The sequence below is a fragment of the Rhinatrema bivittatum genome, chromosome 12 (assembly GCF_901001135.1).
Source record: "Rhinatrema bivittatum chromosome 12, aRhiBiv1.1, whole genome shotgun sequence".
Lineage (NCBI taxonomy): Eukaryota > Metazoa > Chordata > Amphibia > Gymnophiona > Rhinatrematidae > Rhinatrema > Rhinatrema bivittatum.
The window spans coordinates 66,532,710-66,558,875 of record NC_042626.1 but is presented as its reverse complement, the minus strand read 5'-3'; the positions used below and the strand labels follow the sequence as shown (position 1 = coordinate 66,558,875).

The window sequence follows — 26,166 nt, the reverse complement described above, 5'->3', positions numbered from 1 at the left end:
AGAGATAGTGAGTTAGGTTTAGTTTAGTAAGTAGATGACATAGAGGTAAGAGGTAAATGTTGAAGAGGGTAGGGGAAAGGGAGGAACCCTGAGGGACCCCCCGGTTGGAAGGGATCGGTTGTGATTCTTTGTTGTTAATCTTTACTTTGAATTGTCTATTTGCTAGGAAGGATTTGAACCAGCTGAAGACTGTTCCTTTAATGCCTATATCTGCCAGACATTTTAATAGAGATGAATGGTTGACAGTGTCAAAGGCTGCAGAGAGATCTAGTAGTATCAAAAGATGTGGTTGTTTTTTGTCCATATTAGATAGAATAGAATCGGTAAGAGAGATAAGGAGAGATTCAGTGCTTAACGATTTCCGAAAGCCATACTGGGAAGATACAAGAATGTTGTTTTCTTCCAAATATTCAGATAGTTGTTTATTGACTATCTTTTCCATAATTTTGGCGATCAATGGCAGATTAGCTATTGGGCGGAAGTTAGCTGGATCTGTGGTTGGAAGGTTAGGTTTTTTAAGTAGAGGTTTGAGAATATATACTTGACAGGTAATATATACTTGAGAATATATACTTGACAGGTAAGTCACTTGATCAAATGTTTGGGTCGCCCAGTCCCATATCAGGTTACCTCCTTGCAAAGAACTAAAGAACTTGAGCCTCCTTGTATCTTGATGTAAAACATGGTGACTTGTTTGTGTAGATCATTATTGTCTTCCTAGTTAGGAAGTGCTCAAATACTATTAGTGCACTGCAAATAGATCTGAGCTCGAGGAGGTTGATCTAGTAAGTGGATTCCTGGGTTGACCACTGTCCTTGTGACTGTTATTGCAGCAGATGTGTTACCCAACCCCAGATGGAACATAAATACCATACTGGGTCAGACCAAGGGTCCATCAAGCCCAGTATCCTGTTTCCAACAGTGGCCAAACCAAGTCACTTGTTCCTGGCAAGTACCCAAACATTAGATAAATCACAAGCTACTATTGCTTACCGTAATAGCAGTTTATGGATTTAACCTCTAGGAAGTTATCCAAACCTTTGTTTAAACTCAGTAACACTAACTACTGAAACCACATCCCCTGGTAATGAATTCCAGCGTTTAACAATGTGCTGAGAGAAAAAGAATTTTGCTAGCTTCATGGAGTGTCCCCTGGTCCTTCTATTATCAGAGTGTAAATAACTGATTTACATTAACTAGTTCAAGTGCTTTCATGATTTTGTAGACTTCTATCATATCCCCCCCCTCAGTCGTCTTCTCCAAACTGAACAGCCCTAACTTCTTTAGCCTTTCCTCATATGGCAACCGCTCCATACCCCATATCATTTTGGTCGCTCTTCTCTGTACTTTCTCCAGTGCAGCTTTATCCTTTTTGAGATGCAGTAACCAGAACTGCACACAGTATTCAAGGTATGGTCTCACCAAGGAGTGATACACAGGCATTATGACATCCTCTGTTTTAATTTTCCATTCCTTTCCTAAAAATTCCTAACATTCTGTTTGCTTTTTTGATCATCACAGTTCACTGGGCCGACGATTTCAATTGTATTATACACTAGGACACCTAGATCTCTTTCCTGGGTGGTAACTCCTAAGATAGAACCTAACATTGTGTTACTACGGCAAGGGTTATTTTTCTCTAAATACATCACTTTCCACTTGTCCACATTAAACTTCATCTGCCATGTGGAAGCCCAATCTTCCAGTCTCACATGGTCCTCTTGCAATTCATCTGGAGGAAGAACTTAAAGGATGGGAGAACGAGAGAGATGTGGATCAGCAGTGGACCAATCTAAAAGGAGCAATCACCAAGGCAACTGCTCTATATGTTAGAAATGTAAAGAAAAGCAAAAGAAAACTGAAACCTATCTGGTTCTCAATGGAGGTGGCTGACAAAATTAAAGCTAAAAGAACAGCATTCAAGAAATATAAAGGATCCCAAAGGGAGGAGCACAAAGAAGAATATTTGTATCAACTGAGGGAGACAAAGAAATTAATCAAGTTGGCAAAGAGTCAAGCGGAAGAGAGGATTGCCAAGGAGATAAAAAATGGTGACAAAACATTTTTCAGATACATCAGCGAAAAGAGAAAGGTCCAAAGTGGTATAGTGAAATTGAAAGGTGGTAATGATCAATGTGTAGAGAGAGACGAAGAAATGGCAGAAATATTAAACGAATACTTCAGCTCTGTGTTCACTAAAGAAGACCCTGGAGAAGGACCATCTCTAAACAACAAGAAACTGGAGGGAAGGGGAATAGATGAAAATCCTTTTACAGTAGAAAATGTGTGGGAAGAACTAAAGAACCTGAAAGTGGACAAAGCCATGGGGCCTGATGGGATTCATCCAAGGATATTGAGGGAGCTCAGAGATGTTCTGGCGGGTCCGCTGTGTGACCTGTTCAATAGATCCCTAGAAACGGGAGTGGGTGCCGAATGATTGGAGAAGAGCGGTGGTGGTCCCGCTTCACAAGAGTGGGAACAGGGAAGAGGCAGGCAACTACAGACCGGTTAGCCTCACTTCGGTGGTGGGAAAAGTAATGGAGTCACTGCTGAAAGAGAGAATAGTCAACTATCTACAGTCTGGAGAATTGATGGACCAGAGGCAGCATGGATTCACCAGGGGAAGATCCTGTCAGACAAATTTGATTGACTTTTTTGACTGGGTAACCAAGGAATTGGATCAAGGAAGAGCACTAGATGTCATCTACTTGGATTTCAGCAAAGCTTTTGATACGGTTCCGCACAGGAGACTGGTGAATAAAACGAGAAGCTTGGGAGTGAGTGCCGATGTGGTGACCTGGATTGCAAATTGGTTGACGGAAAGAAAACAATGTGTGATGGTAAATGGAGCCTTCTCTGAAGAGAGAGCGGTTTTAAGTGGTGTGCCGCAAGGATCGGTGTTGGGACCGGTCCTGTTCAATATCTTTGTGAGCGACATTGCGGACGGGATAGAAGGTAAGGTTTGTCTTTTTGCGGATGACACTAAGATCTGCAACAGAGTGGACACGCCGGAAGGAGTGGAGAGAATGAGACGGGATCTAAGGAAACTGGAAGAGTGGTCGAAGATATGGCAGCTGAGATTCAATGCCAAGAAGTGCAAAGTCATGCATATGGGGAGTGGAAATCCGAATGAACTGTACTCGATGGGGGGGGAAAGGCTGATGTGCACGGAGCAGGAGAGGGACCTTGGGGTGATAGTGTCTAATGATGTGAAGACAGCGAAACAATGCGACAAGGCGATAGCAAAAGCCAGAAGAATGCTGGGCTGCATAGAGAGAGGAATATCAAGTAAGAAAAGGGAAGTGATTATTCCCTTGTACAGGTCCTTGGTGAGGCCTCACCTGGACTACTGTGTTCAGTTCTGGAGACCGTATCTACAAAAAGACAAAGACAAGATGGAAGCAGTACAGAGAAGGGCGACCAGGAAGGTGGAGGATCTTCATAGGATGACGTACGAGGAGAGATTGAAGAATCTAAATATGTACACCCTGGAGGAGAGGAGGAGCAGAGGTGATATGATACAGACTTTCAGATACTTGAAAGGTTTTAATGATCCAAAAACAACGACAAACCTCTTCCATAGGAAAATAATCAGCAGAACCAGGGGTCACGATTTGAGGCTCCAGGGAGGAAGATTCAGAACCAATGTCAGGAAGTATTTCTTCACGGAGAGGGTGGTGGATGCCTGGAATGCCCTTCCGGAGGAAGTGGTGAAGACCAGAACTGTGAAAGACTTCAAAGGGGCGTGGGATAAACACTGCGGATCCATAAAGTCAAGAGGCCGCCAATGAAGAGTGGGTGACTCTCCCGAATGATGGCTATTGACACAATACCCTTATTAAATAAACATACACATGCTTACTGTGACTCCTACATCGCTCTAAGCTTCAACAGCAAGAGGTAATGGAAAAAAGGATTTGCACTCATAAAGAGGGGAGTAGCTGGCTTGTTACGGCGGTTACTACCCCAAACCAAATATGCCTGATACTTCACTTTCAATGCATATACAGCATAGCTCTCTGCTTCAATGACAGGGGAGAAGAATAACTGATACTTCACACATCCAGCAGAGCTCTCTGCTACAACGGCAAAGGAGAAGAAAAAGGGTTCGCACTCAAAACGCGGGGAGTAGCTGGCTTGTTACGGCAGTTACTACCCCAAACCAAATGTGCCTGATACTTCACTTTCCATGCATATCCAGCATGGTTCTCTGCTGCATGGGAGAAAGACTGATACATCACGCATTTCCAGCATAGCTCTCTGCTTCAACGGCAGGGGGAAAAAAAAAAAACCCCAAACAAAAACAAAAAACTGATGCTTCACGCATATCCTGCATAGCTTCAACGACAGGGGTGAAGAAAAAAAAAAGGATTCGCAATCACAAAGCGAGGAGTAGCTGGCTTGTTACGGCGGTTACTACCCCAACCAAATGTGCCTGATACTTCACTTTCAAGGCATATCCAGCATGGCTCTCTGCTTCTACAGCAGGGGAGAAGAAAAAAAAACCAACAAGAGCTGTACAACATAGTCTAGGTAAAACAAATAAGCATGGGTGTAGCTTGCTTATCGCAGCGGTTACTGCCCCTACTACCCCTAACTAATCAAGCTAGATATTCACTTGCATGCAGCTCCATCACTGCTCTCTACATTAATGGTGGGGGTGGAAGGGGAATAGAACAAGGAGCTAAGAGTAACAGATAAGAATGAGAGAAAAAATGTGTGAGGCTTGCTGGGCAGACTGGATGGGCCATTCGGTCTTCTTCTGCCGTCATTTCTATGTTTCTATGTTTCTATCACAATCCGCTTGAGATTTAACTACTCTGCATAATTTTGTGTCGTCTGCAAATCTGATCACCTCATTCGTCGTACTCCTTTCCAAATCATTTATAAATATATTAAAAAGCACCGGTCCAAGTACAGATCCCTGAGGCACTCCACGGTTTACCTTTTTCCACTGTGAAAACTGAACATTTAGCCCTACTCTGTTTCCTTTTAACCAGCTTGCAATCCACAAAAGGATGTCACCTCCTATCCTATATGACTTTTTAGTTTTCTTAGAAGCCTCTCATGTGGGACTTTGTCGAATACCTTCTGGAAATCCAAATATACCACATCTACTGGTTCACCTTTGTCCACATTTATTCACCCCTTCAAAAAAAAATGTAGGAGATTTGTGAGGCAAGACTTCCCTTGGGTAAATCCATGTTGGCTGTGTCCCACCAAACCATGTCTATCTAAATGTTTTGTGGGGGCGGACATTAGGGAGACTTGCAAATCTCTAGTTGGCACTCCCATATCAACAGGACCCATGCTATGGCTCTTTGGAGTGTTAACTGATTCTCATGGGGAGCTCACTGCGTATAATGTACAATTTCTCCAGAAGGCAAGTCTGGCTGGAAAAAAGATCATATTATCCAACTGGGTCTCCGAAGGCCTACCCAATCATGAACATTGGTTTCGGAGTCTAGTTCACATGTACACATTGGAATTTCAAAGCAGTCAAGGAGGGTCTCTTAAACATCAGACAGAGATGGAGAAGATATGGTACCCACTGAGTAGCTATCTAAAACCAGAGATTGCTGCATCAACACAATGACACATACAGGGGGGGAGGGATAGGAAGAGATCGTTTATTAGGATTCTAAATTGCAGGGTGGCATGGGAGGGGGGAAGGTGGGAATGGGTAAACCTTGCTCTGAATTGTACCAGCCTTCTCTTTTCTTGTGAGACAGTAAGACTTTTCTTATTATGTAAACTTATGTGCTAAGGTTGGCTTTATTGTATAAAAGTAGAGATGTTATATCACATGTTTTTGCATTTGTATTTAGAGTTTTGCAATTTCTTGTAATGTTTTGATGTGAACAACAATAAACATATTACAAAAAAAAAAAAAAATTTTTTGTGATTTTATACTTTATAACAGTTTCCATGATTTTTCCTGGCACTGAAGTCAGGCTCACTGGTTTATAGTTTCCTGGATCACCCCTGCATCCCTTTTTAAACATAGGGGTTACATTGGCCATCTTCCAATCTTCAGGTACATTGGATGATTTTGAATGATAGGTTACAAATTTTTACTAACAGTTCTGAAATTTCATTTTTTTAGTTCTTTCAGAACCCTGGGATGTATACCATCTGATCCAGGCAATTTACTACTCTTCAGTTTGTCAATCAAGCCTACCACATCTTCCAGGTTCACCATGATTTGGATCAGTTGATTGGAATCACCACTCATGAAAACCTTCTCCAGAACAGGTATCTCTCCAACATGCTCTTCAGTAAATACTGAACAAAGAAATCATTTAATCTTTTCGTGATAGCCTTATCTTCTCTAAGTGCCCCTTTATCCCCTTGATCTAACAGTCCAACCGGCTCCCTCACAGGCTTTCTGCTTTGGATATATTTTAGAAAGCTTTTATTGTGAGTTTCTGCCTCTACTGCCAACTTCTTCTCAAATTTTCTCTTAGCCTGTCTTATCAATGTCTTACATTTAACTTGCCAATGCTTATGCTTTATCCTATTTTCTTCAAAGGATCCTTCTTCCAATTTTTGAATGAAGATCTTTTGGTTAAAATAGCCTCTTTCACCTCACCTTTTAACCATGCCGGTAATCATTTTGCTTCCTTCCACCTTTCTTAATGCATGGAATACATCTGGTCTGTGCTTCTAGGATTTTATTTTTATTTTTTTTATTTTTTTTTAACAATGTCCATGCCTATTGCACTCGTGTTACCTTTATAGCTGCATCTTTCAGTTTTTTCCTAACTATTTTTCTCACTTTTTCAAAGTTTGCCTTTTGAAAGTTTAGTGCTAGCACCATGGATTTACTTACTGTCCCCCTTCCAGTCATTAATTCCAATTTGATCATATTATGATCACTATTGCCAAGCGGCCCCACCACCGTTACCTCTCACACCAAATCCTGTGCTCCACTGAGAATTAGATCTAAAATTGCTCCCTCTCTCATCTGTTTCTGAACCAATTGCTCCATAAAGCTGTCTTTTATTCCATCCAGGAACTTTATCTCTCTAGCATGCCCTGATGTTTCACTTACCCAGTCAATATTGTGGTAATTGAAATCTGAATATCAAGAGTCCAAAGGTTACCCAAAAACAGAGCAAAAATCAAATACAAAAGTGAAATCGAAAATCATATAATCCGTAAATCAGGAAAGCCTAAATGAAGGTGTCAGCAAGCCAGACATTGCATATATGAAACAAACAAGACAAGACAAGGCGATAGCAAAAGCCAGAAGAATGCTGGGCTGCATAGAGAGAGGAATATCGAGTAAGAAAAGGGAAGTGATTATTCCCTTGTACAGGTCCTTGGTGAGGCCTCACCTGGAGTACTGTGTTCAGTTCTGGAGACCGTATCTACAAAAAGACAAAGACAAGATGGAAGCGGTACAGAGAAGGGCGACCAGGAAGGTGGAGGATCTTCATCGCATGACGTACGAGGAGAGATTGAAGAATCTAAATATGTACACCCTGGAGGAAAGGAGGAGCAGAGGTGATATGATACAGACTTTCAGATACTTGAAAGGTTTTAATGATCCAAAGGCAACGACAAACCTTTACCATAAGAAAAAAATCAGCAGAACCAGGGGTCACGATTTGAAGCTCCAGGGAGGAAGATTCAGAACCAATGTCAGGAAGTATTTCTTCACGGAGAGGGTGGTGGATGCCTGGAATGCCCTTCCGGAGGAAGTGGTGAAGACCAGAACTGTGAAGGACTTCAAAGGGGCGTGGGATAAACACTGTGGATCCATAAAGTCAAGAGGCCGCCAATGAAGAGTGGGTGACTCGCCAGAATGATGGCTACTGCCTGGAGACAATTACCCTTAGTCAATAAACATACACAGGGTTACTGTGACTCCAACATCACTCTAAGCTTCAACAGCAAGAGGAAATGTGGAAAAAAGGATTTGCACTCACAAAGACGGGAGTAGCTGGCTTGTTACGGCGGTTACTACCCCAAACCAAATATCCAAATTACTACCTCCACCTTCCTCTATTCCTGATGCCTTTCAACTAGCTTGATCGCTCCATTCTTATACTTCACTTTCAATGCATATCCAGCATAGTTCTCTGCTTCAACAGCAGGGGAAAAGAAAAACTGTTACTTCACACATCCAGCAGAGCTCTCTGCTTAAACGGCAGGGGAGAAAGACTAATACATCACGAATTTCCAGCATAGCTCTCTGCTTCAACGGCAGGGGAAAAGAAAAACTGATACTTCACGCATATCCAGCATAACTTCAACGGCAGGGGAGAAGAAAAAAGGATTCATACTCACAAAGCGGGGAGTAGCTGGCTTGTTACGGCGGTTACTACCCCAAACCAAATTTGCCTGATACTTCACTTTCGATGCATATCCAGCATAGCTCTCTGCTTCAACGGCAGGGGAGAAGAAAAAAACTGATACCTCACGCATATCCAGCATAGCTCCCTGCTTCAACGGCAGGGGAGAAGATAAACAACCAATAAGGGAGATCCAAGATGGCGCCTTGAGGAGAGGACGCGTTGAAAGGAGCTCCTCGATTCGGATTGTTTTTTTTCCTACCTTAAGAAACAGAATGCCTCATACTAAGCGAAAGGGGCGGGTGAGGCAGGAGTCCACAGCCGCCGTTTCGCCAGACCCCCTTCAGCTGAAAATCGAGGGTTTTCTCAACGCGCCTAAAACGTCTACCCCAGAGAGGAGGTCTGCGGCGCCGGGCGAGGAGCACGCCCAGGCGCCATTAGACCCATCAACATCTTTGAGTCCTGGGGCGCCCACCACTCCCCCTCCCCCTGGTCACGACGGGAACCTGGAGCAGGCCTGGGCTCGGCAACCGGAGGGGTTAGCAGGAGCGCAGGCGGCAACGGCTGTTTCCGGGCTAAGACCTGTCGGAGAGATGGCGTGTGTCGACGCTCGTGAGGAGCGGGGAAAACAGCAAAGACCCACCGAGCAGTCTTCGGTGGACGAAAACACGCCTCGGAGCGTTATCAAAGGGGGAGAGGAACCGGCAGATGAAATACAGAAAATCTCGGAGGTCTGCCGGTTTAAAGAGGTAAGCCCTGATCTCAGCTTTAAATTAACCAAACCTCAAGAAATAACTTTGGACGTGGTTTGGAACGCATTAGTAGCCTTGGAGAAGGCTATCTCCTCTTTGACTGTGGCAGTGACTAATATTCAACAAAAAGATAAGGAATTTAAGCCTCTGATGGAAGTTCATGAAAAGAAAATTAAAGAGATTGAAATAGATGTGATTAAAATTAAAGAAACTCAAGTGAAAATGATACAAAATGAAGGAAATATATCTAACAAGCTGGAATCTCTGGAAAACTCTCAAAAATACTTAAACTTGAGGATATTGACTTTCCCTTCGGTAAAATTAATATCACTACGTGACCAATTTAAGAAATATATTTTGGAAGTTTTACAAATCCCAAATGAAGCAGTACCACCTGTTTCCAAGATATATTTTGTATCAAAAGTAACAGAAAGTATTCAAGCAGAACAAAATGCCCCCTTAGAGTTAGGGGCAGATTTGACTGCTTTTTTGGAAACATCCACATCAGAACAAATAGAGTATCGGGGAACAGTACTGTGTACTTTTGTTTTTCCATCAGACCGAGACTCAGTGCTGAAATGCTTCCTACGTAATAGAGAAAAGCTTTTCTACGGGGAAAAGATAAGAATATATCCTGATCTTTCAAGAAGTACTCAACTGCGCAGAAAACAGATGTTGGAGATGTGCCAAGAAGCAAGGCAGCTGGGCGCAAAAATCACTATTAGATATCCCTGCAAATGTTTAATGTTCATAAATAATAATAAGTATATATATTATGACCCAATACATTTACGTTCTTTTTTGGATAATTATCAAGCTGAGACAGCGATAACTTAGTGGTTTGGGCAAGTTAAAATAATATTCTCTCCTAAAATTTCTTGAAACTTTTTTTTTGTAATTATATTATTGATGCTCCCATTAACATCTTGGATCTCCTTATATTCCTGAGTTATATTATACTTATAATTGTAAGAGTCCAGGTTAGGATGTATTTTTCTTTTTGTAAAAGTTATAGTATTGGGATAGTATCTATGTATGAATAGAGGACTAGATATGTTATGTAACGTTGAAATATTGTGACTCATTGTCAATTATTTGAAAAAGCATAAATAAACAATTTAAAAAAAAAAAAAAAAAAAAAACCAACCAATAAGGGCTGTATAACAATCTGGGTAAAAACAAATAAGCATGGGTATAGCTTGCTTATTGCGGCGGTTACTACCCCTACTACTACCCCTACTACCTCTAACTAATCAAGCTAGATATTTCACTTGGATGCAGCTCCTCCACCGCTCTCTACATTAATGGCGGGGGTGGAAGGGAATTAGAACCAAGAGCTAAGAGAAACAGATAAGTATGGGAGAAGAAATGAGGGAAGCTTGCTGGGCAGACTGGATGGGCCATTTGGTCTTCTTCTGCCGTCATTTCTATGTTTCTATGTTTCTATATGTTAAACCAACCGGTGTTCTCATTCACCTTCATTAATATAATGCGCAAAAAACTATTTCAATTCTTAAATAATTTAAAAAATTTTTTAATATATCCAGTCCATGGAGAGTCAAATAACAGCAGTCCTTTGTAAAATAGCTATGAAAGACAGCCCAATACATCCTGTGAAGATGGCTGAGATGCCAAGTCCTGATTAAAATGGCAATACTCTTTTTTTGCTAAGAAGTTTAATGTGCCCCGATGAAGCATAGTGGTTGTGAAACATCGGCTGTGTTGGGCTGTCTTTCATAGCTATTTTACAAAGGACTGCTGTTATTTGACTCTCCATTGACTGGATATATAAAAAAAAAAGTAAAAAAAATTAAAAATGTCATTTAGGCTTTCCTGATTTATGGATTCTATGATTTTCGAGTTCCCTTTTGTATTTGGTAATTGAAATCTCCCATAATTACTGCACTACCAGTTTGGTTAGCTTCCCTAATTTCTCTTAGCATTTCACTGTCCATCTCACCATTTTGGCCAGGTGGACTGTAGTATACTTCTATCACTATTCTCTTCCCCAACACACAAGGGATTTCTACCCATAAAGATTCGATTGTATATTTAGCCTCATGCAGGATCGTTATCCTGTTGGACTCTATGCCATCCTGGACATAAAGCACCGCCCCGCCACCAAGATGTTCCTTCTCTATCATTGCAATATAATTTGTACCCTGTTATAGCACTATCCCATTGGTTATCCTCTTTCCACCATGTCTCTGAGATGCCAATTAAGTCTATGTCATCATTCACTGCTATACATTAATTCTCCCATCTTACTACTTAGATTTCTGGCATTGACATACAAACATTTCAAAGCGTGTGTTTTGTTTTAACATTCTGCTTTTCAGTTGTCAGGGATAAATTGTAATATTCTAACTCAGATGAGTTTTTAATTACAGGCACTTGGACTACTTTTGTTATTAGAGAAACCTCTCTGTTGGGATGCTCTAACCCTAATGCTTCATTAGTATCCTTTGAAGATACCTCCCTCTGAACCATGCGCTGCTGAGCGACTGTTGGCTTTCCCCTGGTTCCGGCAGCCTGGTTTCACCCTGATTAAGGTGGAGCCCATCCCTTTGGGAAAAAAAAAAAAAAAAGACTCCCCCCTTCCCCAAAAGGTTCCCCAGTTCCTTAGAAAACTGAATCCCTCCTTTCTTGCACCATCTTCTCATCCACGCATTGAGACTCCGGAGCTCTGCCTCTGGGGACCTGCACATGGAACAGGGAGCATTTCAGAGAATGCTACCCTGGAGTTTCTAGATTTCAGCTTTCAACCCAAGAGCCTAAATTTGGCTTCCAAAACCTCCCTCATTTTCCTATGTCTTGGTGCCCATATGTACCACGACAGCCGGCTCCTCCCCAGCACTGTCTAAAATCCTATCTAGGTGATGCACAAGGTCCGCCACTTTCGCACTAGGTAGGCATGTTACCAGGCAATCCTCACGCCCCCCCCGCCACCCAGCTATCTACATTCCTAATAATGTAACCACCAATTATGACGGCTGACCTGATTCTTCCCTCCTTGGCAGAAGCCCTGGAAGACAAATCCTCGGTGCGAGAGGACAAAGCAGGAGTGCAGGTCCTTGTTACAGGATCATTTCCTGCTGCACCAGGTTGATGTTCTCTGATCATAAGACCATGCCATAGTGGGTCAGACCAAGGGTCCATCAAGCCCAGCATCCTGTTTCCAACAGTGGCCAATCCAGGCCATAAGAACCTGGCATGTACCCAAAAACTAAGTCTATTCCTTTTTTCCGTTGCTAGTAATAGCAGTGGCTATTTTCTAAGTCAACTTAATTAATAGCAGGTAATGGACTTCTCCTTCAAGAACTTATCCAATCCTTTTTTAATCACAGTTATACTAACTGCACTAACCACATCCTCTAGCAACAAATTCCAGAGTTTAATTGTGCGTTGAGTAAAAAAGAACTTTCTCCGATTAGTTTTAAATGTGCCACATGCTAACTTCATGGAGTGCCCCCTAGTCTTTCTACTATCCGAAAGAGTAAATAACCAATTCACATCTACCCGTTCTAGACCTCTCATGAGTTTAAACACCTCTATCATATCTCCCCTCAGCCGTCTCTTCTCCAAGCTGAAAAGTCCTAACCTCTTTAGTCTTTCCTCATAGGAGAGCTGTTCCATTCCCCTTATTTTGGTAGCCCTTCGCTGTACCTTTCTCCATCGCAATTATATCTTTTTTGAGATGCGGCGACCAGAATTGTACACAGTATTCAAGGTGTGGTCTCACCATGGAGCGATACAGAGGCATTATGACATTTTCCATTTTATTCACCATTCCCTTTCTAATAATTCCCAACATTCTGTTTGCTTTTTTGACTGCCGCAGCACACTGAACCGATGATTTCAATGTGAGACCTTCCTCCTCCAAGGCAGCACCAGGGATGCCAGACTGGAGTTGGGACTTGGCTACTATGTTCATGAAGCTCTCATCTATATACCTCTCTGTCTGCATCAGCTCCTCCAGATCTGCGACTCTAGCCTCCACAGATGGGACTCGTTCTTTGAGAGACAGGAGCTCTTTGCATCACATGCACACTTACAACTTCTCACCAGCAGATAAAAAAATCATACATGTGACACAATGGAAAAGATTGGGAATTCCCCCTCTTGCTGCTAGACTGCTGCCTTCATCTTAAATTTGTTCAGTTCCTAGTTACGTTTTTAGGCTGCTATGGGTGTAGGATTACATACTATTAGGGTCCTTTAAATGTATTAGTGTATTTACTATATATCTGGTAGGAGCCTACAAAGGAATGATCAAACTTTGAATAAGGTATGGTGAATTTGAGTTTAATTTAAAAGACTGATTTCTTTTTTTTTTTTTTTTTAATTTTAAGTGTGAAAGTGACACCTGCCTATAAATTAAAGGATGAGCCTGGGGTGGCTAGGAGAGGGGTGGGAGGGTTGAGAAAACAAAACACACAAAGTTCTGTTTGTTGCCTCTTCTAGGCAGCGTACTGTTGCGTGAAGATCCTCCTGAAGGGCTTCCGCTGTTGGCGACAATATAGCCAGTCAAAATACGGAAATATCCACAGTCCTTTACAGTGAAGATGGGCCACAAGATTCTCGGGGCAGCGAAGAGTCTAAATGGGAGAACCTTGTACTGGTAGTGCTCGCCTATTTGGAAGCAGAAGTACTGCCAACATGAAGGGTGTATTGGAACGTGCGCAAACGCATCTTTAAGGTCAAGTGAGCACATCCAGCCATTCGGCTATATTAAAAGCAGTATGGATTTGAGTTATTTTTAATTTTTCCCTTCGCATTTTGTTGAGTGCGCGGAGGTCTAAGATCCCCTGTTCATTTCGGGATGAGGAAGTATTGTGAATAGAACCCCCTTGTGAATGAAATCTGGTGGAACATATTGGATGGCATTCTGTGCCAGCAGCTTCCAGATGCAAGAGGGAAATGAGAAAGATCCCGAGTGGGTAGGGCTAGGTTAGGGAGCACGATGAAATCCAGGTGGTATCTAAATTGAATGATGTTCAGTACCTGGCGATCTAATGTTATTTGGGACCATGCTTGCAATGACTTGAAATTCTGCCCATGACCAGAAGTGGTTACTGTAGCCTGCTGGATTTTTAAAGCCCTGCTATTTCTTTAGAGTTAACTACTGCTGTTGCTTTGGTCGTCTCTGATCGAATTGGTGTCTTCTGAGGTTTTGTTGCTGCTGGGAATGTGGTTGCTGGTACTTGGGTAGGCGATACTGGCTATATTGCTTAAAGGACTTCCTCTAAAATGATGGCTTCGTATATTGTGAGTAGTATCACCTGAATGCAGGAAGCTGGTTAGTTTGTAGTGTCAGGGACTACACCACCACATCCTGTTCCTTGATTTGGGCTACTGTCTCCCTTAGCTTGTTGCCAAGAAGACTGTCCCCTAAACAAGGGAGGTCAATAAGCTTTTTATGTACATATTCTCTTACTGTGCTGGCTCTTAGCCATGCCATGCAACACCACAATGGAGGTCACAGATGTGCATGATGTCATTTCAAACACTTCGTACACCGACCACAACAGATGTCTCAGGCCTTCTAAATCCTGGAGTGGTTGAGGTGATATTTGTTCACCCGACTCCAAATGGACAAAGGGTTTCAATTGTTGAAGACATTCATAGATATACTACATAGTATAGAATTAATGCTGCTGAATTCCAGATATCAACATCAAACTTTGAAATACCTTCCATCCGAACTCGTCCAAGATTCTATTGTCTTTGCCTGGTGGAGTACTGAAATGAAGCTTGGACTTCTTTACCTTTTTCACGGCTGATTCTACGACTACAGATGTATGCGGGAGTTGGACTGTTCCATAACATTGGGATTTTTTAAAAATTGAAACTTTAGATCTAGTTTCCTGGCTATTGGCAGGTTGGATTTGGGAGGGGGGGGAAGGGGGGGGACGACTTCCAGGATTTCAGCAGTACCTTATCCAAAACTGCATGAGGAGGTAGTGCTAATGGTTTGGATGGAATATTTAGGATTTTTAGAATACCTCCTTGCATGGGTCTGGCATCTTTCGTACCTCTACTTTCAATGTACCCCCTCCACCTTCTCCACAAATTTAGAGTAGGATAAGTCCTTCAGTGGAGATGTGTGCTCAGAAGGTTCCTACAGTTCATCAGATTAGTAGACCTGTCAATTATGATAGGAACAAGGGTGGTGAGCGCCCCAAGTGAGGAGAGAGAAGAATACTGGGATCCTTAATTAGTATAGGGGAGCCTTGTGGTGATACTGAGCCTGGTGGGCTACCTTCTCTGGGAGGAGAAAGGGGCCGAGGCTCCTCCTGGTCTGGTTTTCAACTTCCAGGCTGATGCAGAGGTTGCACCTGGGGGTGCAAAGCAGAAAACAGGCCTGTTATGGAGGAAATCTGTTCAATTGCCTGCCTGGACTTTAAGCTCCGGTGATCTATACCTCTTCGACAGATCTCTGGAAGCAGGTGCTTCCTTGGGTGCCAAACATTTGTGAGTGGTAGAAATAGCAGGATTAGGCTGCTTTGGCACTGGCTGTTCCATTTGCTTGGAATGTTTTGAAGAAGTAGATGACTGTTTTAGCTTGATTCAATGATTTTGTTGCCGCTGGATTAACTGGCAATGGAACGGGCGTTATTTGCGTCATTACCTGACTGCATCCTTTCTGCATCATGTGATGCTCACGAGGCGCCTCAAGGCACGTACCTTGGTTTAAGGTGCGACACATCGTGGTGCAATCAGTCCATGGTGCTTCGGGCACATGGGGCTTCAATGCAGTTTTGGCAGATCTTGACGATGCTGTTAGAGACGCTGCTCTCGGTGGGTCTGAAAGCAGGCATCACCGATTTTGAGTGCTTTCCCTGTGATTGCATCATCCCTGAAGCAGTGCCCTTCAAAGTACAGGCTTTTGCTTCAGCCGGTTTAGCCTGTTTTGATGTGCCTGCTCTCGGCCCAATAGACAACGCTCGCCTGTGCTCCTCATACCAATGCCTGTCGGGACCCGGTGAAGAGTGTGCAGAGCAACAAGGGGAGAGCACATACATTCCTGACGATGAACCTGCTTCTGCCTCTTGGAGCCTAGTGATTTTGATGGCTATTTGTCACTGGGCCCATGGAGACATCCTTCCACAATGGCTGCACACCGCTTGTTTATGACCCAGGCAGAGGCATAAGTGACAGTAATTGTGACTGTCAGTGGCAGATATAGTATTCCACGTTGACAGTATTTAAATCCTGGAAGTCTCTTTTTAGACATATTTAGCACTTAAAAATGCTGTCTGGGGTATCACAGTAGCGAAAATTGAAACTGAGGAGAGAGGGAGAGAGAGAGAGAGAGAGAGAGAGAGAGGGAGAGGGAGAAAGAGAAGATTCACGTCCATACTCATACATGGATAAAAAATGACTGAGGAAACCAGATCAGATCAGGACAATTGCTCTGCCACGCATGAGTAGAGCATCACAGCTTTGCTACTTTAAGAAGATTCTGGACTGTGCGCCATAAGATGACATCACCCAAGACAGCATGGCTAATACAGCCTGCTTATTGAAGGAAAATGCATATATTCATACCCATTGGAAGAGATTATAGTGGGAAATTGAAAAAAATAAAAAGCAGACACACACAGGATGCAATTTATCAAGAGGTCATTCATTCTATACCTAAAACAAAAAATCTAGCCCACACCCTACTTATGTTCACTATAAAATCATTTAACTTCTTTGAGGACCTTTTGAGAGCAAATTTTTTTTTAAGTATTTAAAAATTTTAATGATATGTTCCTGTCCATATAAATATTTTGAAATATTTCAGTAGTGTAACACATGGATATATGAGTGCTAAATAAAAGGAAAAAAAATGAAGAATATACTGCTTTTCTTAGATGCTTTTTTTTTTTTTTTTTTAAATGTGTGCTGGGTGGATGGGTGCTGGGAAGCATTAGATCAGGGCTTCCCAAAATTGTCACCAGGACAGGTTTAGGAAGCTCTACACTAGAACAGATAAAAGTCACTATGAATAAAGCAGCATAGAGTTAGGAAACATAAGAAAATTTTTATGAGAAGAAAAAATGTACTTGTCAACTTGTGAATTATCAGACAGACAATGAGCATACTTAAGAATAAACATTTTAAACATTAGCTATAGCATAATCTCAAAAGTACAAATCTGGCAGGAATGGAAAGGGCAACAAATTCCACAAAGTACAACTATAAAAACTACTGACAGCAAAATACCAAAATTGAAGTGAAGCTTTCCCAAATGGGCAACACATGCAGTCCTGATTCCAATAAACATTCTTGCTGGAAAAGATCCACATGAGTCACACAATCACTTTGTGCTTTCTAGCAAAGCCATGAGTGAGAAAGATCCACCTTGAGCTCTAGTGATGATATATCTAGTGATATCATACTAAAGTCTGAGGCATAAAGAGCCCAAAAATAGGAAAACAGATTAGCCATAAAGAGTCAAGATGCTGAAGCCAAAGAATCTGTGTCTGGTTTCCTAGAAAACTGCTACAACATACTGTATGGGACAGTTTTGTACATGGTGCTATAAAATCCATCAATAGTTATTCACTGGTAATACAGGACAGGCAATATAGTGCATGTATCCTGACAAGAGCAGTGATGAGCCCAGATAAAAGTTCTCTTTTAATAAGAAATCCACAGTATCCATGGCATATGTAACAGTAAATTAAAATGTGTCTGGGACTGACAATGCCCTGCAGAGAAACTAAAGTCTTAATGTAAAGCAGCAGATTTAGTCACTGAAATGCAGCTAACATCATGAACCCCACTGCAATGGCACCTGCATGCCTAAAGGAATGAATGAATGAATGAATGAATAATAAAGATAAGGGAGAGAGGGGGAAAACAAAAGAGCAAATAGACTGTTGACAGAATAAAGCAGAGTTGCTTACTTGTAATGGGTGTTCTCCAAGGATAGCAGGATGTTAGTCCTCACACATGGGTGATGTCATCAGAAGGAGTTTCTAGACCTTTGACTTGCCGCACTGTGCTTGCCCAGCATGCCCTATATCACGTGCCCACACGGGGTCCCCTTCAGTCTTAGAATTAGATACAAACCCAACTCTGCGGTGTGGCAGGTGGGTTTTGTGAGGACTAACATCCTGCTGTCCTTGGAGAACATCTGTCACAGGTAAGCAATTCTGCTTTCTCCAAGGACAAGCAGGATGGTAGTTCTCACACATGGGTGAATCCCTAGCTAGAGGCTGCTCCCCAACATAAAAGGGGACCAACATACACCCAAACTAGGTGCCAACGGGTACAACAACAGTACTGTTGGTAACAGAGGGGGAGACAGCCTGAACCCAAAAACAGGCCCTAGATGGGAGACATTTGGGTTCTGCTCCTCAGATTCCAAAGGACAGATTAGCCAAACCTATTGTCATGTCAGCCATTCCTATCCAGGCAATAATGGGATGTGTATGTGTTGAGAGAACTCCACATTGCAGCCTTGCAGATCTCCACAGGAACAGCTCATAAGTGGGCCACCGATGCTGCAATGGCTCGGACAGAATGAGCCTTGACATGACCCCCAAGATACAGTCCCGCCTGGGCAGAACAGAAGGAGATGTAATCTGCCAGCCAATTTGATACTGTCTATTTGGCAATGGCAATGCCCAACCTATTCCTATTAAAAGAAACAAAAAGTTGGGTGGGCTGTCTATAGTCTTCTGTCTGCTCCAGAAAGAAGACTAAGGCTCGCTTGCAATCCAAACAGTGCAGGGCTTGTTCACCTTGATGCAAATGGGGCCTGGGAAAGAATGTTGGCAGAAAGATGGACTGGTTAAGATGGAAGTCCATCACCATCTTACGCAGGAACTTAGGGTGCGTACACAAGAACACCCTATCATGAAAAAACAGTGTAAGATAAGTCACTAAAGCTTAGAGTTCGCTGACCCTGTGCTCAGAGGTGATCGCCACCAAAAATGTGACCTTCCAGGTCAGATATTTCAGGCCACAGATGCACAGTGGTTCAAGAGGAGCTTTCATCAGCTGAGCTAATACAGTGTTGAGGTCCTAAGACACAGTGGGAACCTTAGGGGAAGCTTCAGTTGAAGCAGGCCCCACATGAAACATACTATAGGCTGTAAAGAGATGGGGCATACTATCTACACCATGGTGCTGTGTGCCATCTGCACCAAGATGAACTCTAACGGAGTTGGGTTTTAAGCCAGCTTCTGATAGGTGCAGAATGTAATAAAGCAGTTTTTTTGTAGGGCATTTTGCTCACACCACACAGAAAATCTCCTCCACTTCAGTCCATAGGATTTTCTAGTGGAAGACTTTCTAAAAGCCACCAAGATCAGAGACACATCCTCAGAGCTCGAGTGGTTGCAGAATTAACCTCTCAAAATCCAGTCTGTGAGTGACAGGGCCTGGAAACTGGGATGTCGCAACCTGCCTCGATCTTGCATGATGAAATCTGGGGAAGTCCCCAGATTTCACTCCCGTATGAGTGAAAACCAGACCTGTCTTGGCCAACAAGTGGCTATGAGGATCATCATCCCCTTGTTCTCGCAAAGCTTCGAGAGAGTATTTGCCACTAAGAGAATCGGAGGATATGCGTACAGAAGACCCTTGTCCCAATGGCGGGCCAGGGCATCCAAGGCTGATTTGCTGTCTGTCCTATATGGGGAGCAGAACTGAGGCACCTTTCTGTTGCAAGGGGATGTGAAGAGATCCATGTCCAAGCTCCCCCAGAGGTGGAATATCAATTTGCAATGCCCTGGGTCCAGGGACCATTCGTGGGGTCTGAAGGCAAGACTCAGTCCATCCGCTAACACATTCTCTAACCTGCCAGATACATGGCCCTGAGCACCAACCTGTGGAGCAGGGCCCATTACCAAATCTGAACCGTTTCCTGACACAGAAGGTACAAGCCTGTTCCGCCCTACTTGTTGACATACATCGCCACCTGGTTGTCGGTTTGGAGCAGGACAACTTTGTTGGTCAGCCAATCACTGAAAGCCCATAGTGTGTATCTGATCGCCCATAGTTCCAGGAAATTGATTTGGCAACAGCTTTCTGGGGCAGATCAGAGACCCTAGGTTCAGAACCCATCTACATGAGCTTCACCCCATCCTAAAGTGGATGCATCTGTGTTTAGGACAATTTGGACAGGACGACTTCGGAATGACATCCTCCATTCCAGATTTGAAAGTACTAACCAACAGGACAAAGAGCCCCAGGGGAGTGAGGTGATTCGGATGCGATCCTGGAGGTTCTGAGTGGCCTGGTGCCACCGACACCTCAAGGTCCATTGGGCCCTGTGCATGTGTAATCTTGCCAAGGGAGTGGCATGAACTATTGCGGCCACATGGCCCAACAAACTCAATGTGCCAGGCTGACACCTATTGGCTCTGCTGAATCTCTGCCACGATGGTCATCAAAGTGACAGTCCTTTGATGTGGCAGGAAGGCCTTGGCCTAGCCATGCCGAGGAGGACTCCTATGAACTCCAATTGAAGTGATGGGCTGAGATGGGACTTTGGGTAGTTGATAACGAACCCTAGCGACTCCAACATCCGAATGGTCAAGTGCATGGACCAATGCCCCTGCCTGAGATGTGCTCTTGATCACATAAGGGGAAATAGGCACCCCCAGCCTGCGGAGGTGTGCTGCCACCATGGTCAGGCATTTCGTGATGACTCGTGGGCTGACTCTAGCTCAAACTGCAACACCTGATACTGGAAGTGCTGTTTTCCCACCACGAATCAGAGATACTTCCGGTGTCTGAGGAAGATCTCTATGCACGTATGTGTCCTTCAGATTAAGAGAGCATAGTCAGTTCCCTTTCTGCAAAAGGGCGGAAATCAAGGTGCCCAGGGAAAACATCTTGAACTTTTATTTTTTGACAAATCTGTTCAAGGCCCTTAGGTCTACAATGGGACAGTGTTCTCCTGTTTTCTTTGGAATCTGGAAGTACTTGGAGTAAAATCCCTGCTCTCTTTGCCCTGGTGGAACAGGTTCAACCACTCTGGCCATTAAGAGGGAGGAGAGCTCCATTAGAAATACTTCCTGATGCACTACCGGCCCCCAAAATAGCTTGGAGGGCAATTTAGGAGGACACCCAATAGGTTCACACAGAACCCTTGGCGGATGATGGAAAGAATCCACTAGTCTGAGGTTACACTGGGCCACTGGAGTTGAAAGAACCATAGTCTGCCCCTTACTGGCAGAGCCATCATCCTGTGTATGAGCAACTGGACTATGCTTTCTACAACCTAGTCAAAACCCCATCCCTGGAGTTGACTGAGGCACTGGCGGGACCATGGGGGCTCTCTGCTGCCTGGGACAGGCACAGGAGCCCCGATACTTTTGACAGGAGCAAGGGGGCAGAGGATATTACTTCTTCTGGCAAAAAACACTTCCTCTGCCCCGATCTTGCTGTCCTCCTAGCCAAGGAGGATAGGTCCGGCATGCTGGCGAAGAGTTGTTGGAGGGTTTCATGATGGTCCCAGAGCTAGGCCATCGCATCCTTCACTCTCTCTCAGAAGAGATTCTCCCCAATACATAGTTTGTCAGCAAGTCATTCCTGCACATCTGGTCAGAGATCATAGGCCAGCAGCCATGCCATTCTGCAGCACCAATTTCCGCTGCAGAGACCCTCAATGCCTTCTCAAAAATATTGTAGGTACCATACTCAGGCCTTGTGCACCAGCGACATGAGGGTGTCCTGCTGCTACTGAGGCAGCTGCTTGGACATGTCCTGCACCTGATTCCAGATGTCCTGCAAGTTCTGGCTCATGGTGGGACAGCTGTCACTTACCGAATCCGGGAATCTTTTGGACAAGGTAAAACCCATGTGGGAAGATAATTTTAGACAGCTACATCTCCGGAAGACTTTGTACTGCAAATAGACAGCTATGGATCATCACCATTTGTTCTCTCATTCCTGAGACTTCCTGGCACCAATGTACTGATAAGAGTATCAAAATAACATTTGGTGTCTCTGGGAACAACAAAGGCTATGACATTTGGCGTCTTATCACCTGGGAAGATTAAATGGTAAAGACTAGTACTGATACCAATGAACTGATAATAAGTTAAACGTCTGGTGTCTTTTACTAAATGGGAGATCAAAGGACTGGTACTGAAATACCTTCCTGGGTAAAGTGCAAATTAAAGCACCTAATTTGCAGAGGGGGATATATATAAAGCATAGCATTTGTTTATTTTAGTTGGATGAGCTGAAAGGAAAACAGAGCGAGTCATTTTTCAGAGTCCCCAGGCCCGAGTCTTCCAGATTTCTTTATACTGGCTTATATAAAGAAGGACGTATAAAGGAGGTGTTCTTTCTTTGTTATTCTATATTCTTTGATTAATATCCTATCTTTATTCCTATCTCCTATTTACCTGTATTGATTTATGTATGGCTTACTGTGACACTGTATTCAATTTTTAATACTTTGCTGATTTATTATCCAGATATTTAAAACAATTTATTAAACTAAGTTTTGCTTTACCAGATTGTGTGTAGAGTGTTCTATGACATAATATAAAATATACCCCCACATGGCCACCGTGCACACCCCAGCCTTCTTATTCACAGGAGGCACTATGAGGGGGTGTTCCCATATCCTCAGCAGTAACTCCTTAAGGATATCATGTACCAGGACCGCCGTGATCTCCTTAGGAGGTTCCACAAACTGGAGGATTTCAAGCATTTTGTGCCTGGCATTCTCCTCCGTCAACAATAAATGACAAAAACCCTGACTGGGAACACTTTGGAGAGGACCAAGATGTTGAACGCAGGAGAAAAAAAAAATAGCAAAAAAAAAAAAAAAAGCAAAAATGAAAAGTTTTCCAAAGCAGGCCAAAAAAGCACAAAGTCAGCTCACCAACTGCAATGCTACAGCTCTGTGGAAAAAGAGACTGAAGAGGGACCCCGCATGGACGCGTGGTATAGGGCATGCCCAGTGTGGCAAGTCAAAGTTCTAGAAACGTTGACATTACGTTTTCCATGTCGGGGCTCCATCTGATGTCACCCATGTGTGAGGATTACCATTCTTCTTGTCCTCTGAGAAGGACAACTAAAATTTTTGTTAAAAAACCTACTGTAGCTCAGGTGGGGGATATACTACAGCAGAGAAGGAAATCTTTGTTCTTTTCCTTAAATCCCATAAGTGCAAGTTTTTCAAAATCAGGTAAATTCTTCTTATAAACTCCAAAGCAGCTGTTATTAATCACCAGCTGTTTTGATTGAAGTAATGGAGAAAGGGCAATTAGAGGTCATCTTAATGCCTGTGGTTGGAATGAGCAGAGCATGGATGAAAGGAAAACCAACAAAAGGATGCGCCACATTACCCACCTCTCTTTAGAACATAGATAACAAGGCAACCAAGGTCTACAGAAGTGACTGCATATCTATGGCAACACAAGCCGAAGCAACTCTAGGGAGTCACAAATTCCAATTATAGTAACAATTTCCAAAGGTTACCAGCAGGCCTGGACTCTGGTAGTTTTATATTAGTCACTTACATGGACAAACTATTTAAAACAAGAATGGGCAGGTCAAAACAAGAAGATCATTAAAGTGCATTTCATTGAACGTCAGAGATGTCCTCCTGGGAGATTTTATTGTTGAAAAATGACTGTATGAATGCAGGTGTACATCTATTCCTAGTCCAACAGGAGCATTTTACTGCTGTTCAGCACCATAATATGGACAGCTCCCGTGACAGAGATGCCCACTAAAGTTAACAATTAAACATGATGAAAAATAAAATAATAATAGCTATTGCCAGGTTTTGATCTATTAGAAAGAAGATTTGTTTAACTCAATTTACCCTTCCAATCTATAACTGGAGGAGGGGGGAAAATGTGGGGACAAAAATGTTCTACAGACTGTCTCAAAATGTCCATCCGATAAATAAAAACATGAGACAGCTTCAAAGGAAAGAAAGCTATATTGTAGCTGTGATGGACAAAATAAATCAGCTGGGCTGAAATGCTGCTTTGCTATTCTCCCATGACGTAGAGACATAACAAATCTATACAATACCTGAGGCAAGCTGAAGGCAATAGTGCCAGGAAGTACAGATGGATGGGTCTTCAACGTGAAGATATATCTGTGGTTTGGGGAGGTTCTGACATTTACATGTCTGCAGAAAATACATTTATAAAGCAAGAGATGTGGTTACTATTTTAAATCCTAGACAAAAAAAAAATCACTTTAAAGGCATTCTTTACAACTTCCACTCTGTGAGAATTCCTGTGCAGAAAGCAAACTAACTCAGGTTATGCTCTGCCTTTGCTACTTACTCTGCACAACCTTAAGCACATTATTGGGGTGCAATCAAATTGTCTTAATTTCTGGTTCACTTCACTCTATAGAAGAGCTCAATGGATCAAGCATTTAACTTCTGTACTTCATTATCAGTATCATGATACATCTTAAATATGAATACAGAACAAATAGCTGAAAATAGCTAGGCACCATAACAAAACTTGTCATATTCCAACAAAACATAGCTAAAACATATGTAACATTTTAAGGCAAACAAGACAAGCCAGGTGTTAAAAGGAGTAGAGTCCAGAACCATGAAGTTGTATACATTGAGATAAATTATTGCAGCTTAATATGCCAAAGAATTAGTCTGAGGCCTTGCTCAGAGGAACATGGCAGGCTGCACCTTGCTTGAGACATCAACATGCCAAAAAAGCCATTATTGGCATTTTACTGCAGAGATACTATCTACCCAGCATCTGAAAAGGTTGCAGTAGCTCAGTCCATTTGCAGTGCAGCAGAATATTCTAGTGTGCCACCTTAGTAGATACTGTGCATTTCAAAATGTGCAAATGCAATAATCTTTCCCACTTCTTTTACACTCAGCCATTGCAGATCTACATTGCTATGCAGTAAAATTCTCTGAGTGCTACAGTGAGAGGTAGGCTGACAGAGCAATAGAACAGAGAGTCAGGTATGCTAAAAGTTCATTACAGCTGTACTAAGCATGATAGCAGAGACTAAAGTGCAAAAAGCATACAGCAACAAATCTGAATTGAACTGATGGATTGATTTTTCCCTCTGGTGACATAAATCACTTTGTAACTAAGATCAATAGATTTTGTATGTGTGGTTACTCTCAGATTTCCAAGTCTTTACCAATCAAACTAGTTCTTCTGCACTCAGTTGTCAAGCCATCAAGTTGATAAAGACATCATTATTTAGGCACAAGGATGTCAGGAGAAGAAAGAACACCGCTTATTACAATGTAAAAGACTTTTCTGCTGGGACACTGAACAAAGCAGGCCTCATTGTAAGGATGTAAGACTTCATTCAAGCCAGCTAGGGCTGCAAGCACTGCACAGTTCACTATTGTAGCCCTTGGTTTGCAGAAGGCCAAGGCAAAATACTGTTCGTCTGATCAGACTGAAGATGCTGCTTGTCTAGTGATAATTTACCAAGCAAGTAAAATCTCAAGCTTTATACACACAAAATAAAAATGAAACCCAACCAAGTAAAGGTCTCATTTCAAAAGCAACTTATCACTGGAGAGACCATGTAAAAGAAAACAGAGCACCAAGATATATTTTTCAGATCCAATCAAAAATGGACTCACATTCAGAACTCCTTAATACACAGATTCCACTTGTAGATCACTGGACCTTAGATATCATTAGAAAACAAATCCATAACTATACTGAGGATTACAGCACATAACCTAGAGCTAGATTTGATTACAATCCAATTTACATTTGCACCCTTCAAATAAGTGTTTTTATAACCAAAAGACAAAACAGGACAATGAACTGCTTCATTGTTCTATTCACTTAATACTGTCAGAGCTACCAATTATTTGTTCGCAGAGATGCCTTTTAACTCATGTTTGTTATAAAACTACATTTATTTTGTGAACTAAAACCAGTTCAAATATCAAAATGATTAATTGGTTACATAAAAGCACAGAAAAAGAATATGGCAGCAGACAGTTCTTCTTGCTGCAATTCCATAGACCCCTCTTGATCTCTGGTTTTACCTTCTCTTCCTCGCAATCAAGGATCCTCTGTACTTATCCCAGGCTTTCCTGATTTGGTTACTTTTAACACCTCCATTATCACTACTTGGAGGCTGTTCCAGGCATCCACCACCCTTTCCATGAAGTA

At 42.6% G+C, this 26,166-nt stretch overlaps 1 protein-coding gene across 3 annotated transcripts in view; it reads right to left on the bottom strand.

The window, feature by feature from the left end:
• The window catches only part of NSF (N-ethylmaleimide sensitive factor, vesicle fusing ATPase), a 251,295-nt gene that overhangs the window by 195,545 nt on the left and 29,584 nt on the right, over positions 1–26,166 (bottom strand). For 2 of the 3 annotated variants that reach the window (XM_029572512.1, XM_029572513.1), the window contains exon 3: positions 24,062–24,161. The exons of the other annotated variant lie outside the window; for it this stretch is intronic. In XM_029572512.1, the coding sequence (XP_029428372.1) occupies positions 24,062–24,161 (100 nt within the window). The remainder of the gene's footprint in view (positions 1–24,061; positions 24,162–26,166) is intronic. 3 annotated transcript variants of the gene reach the window in all.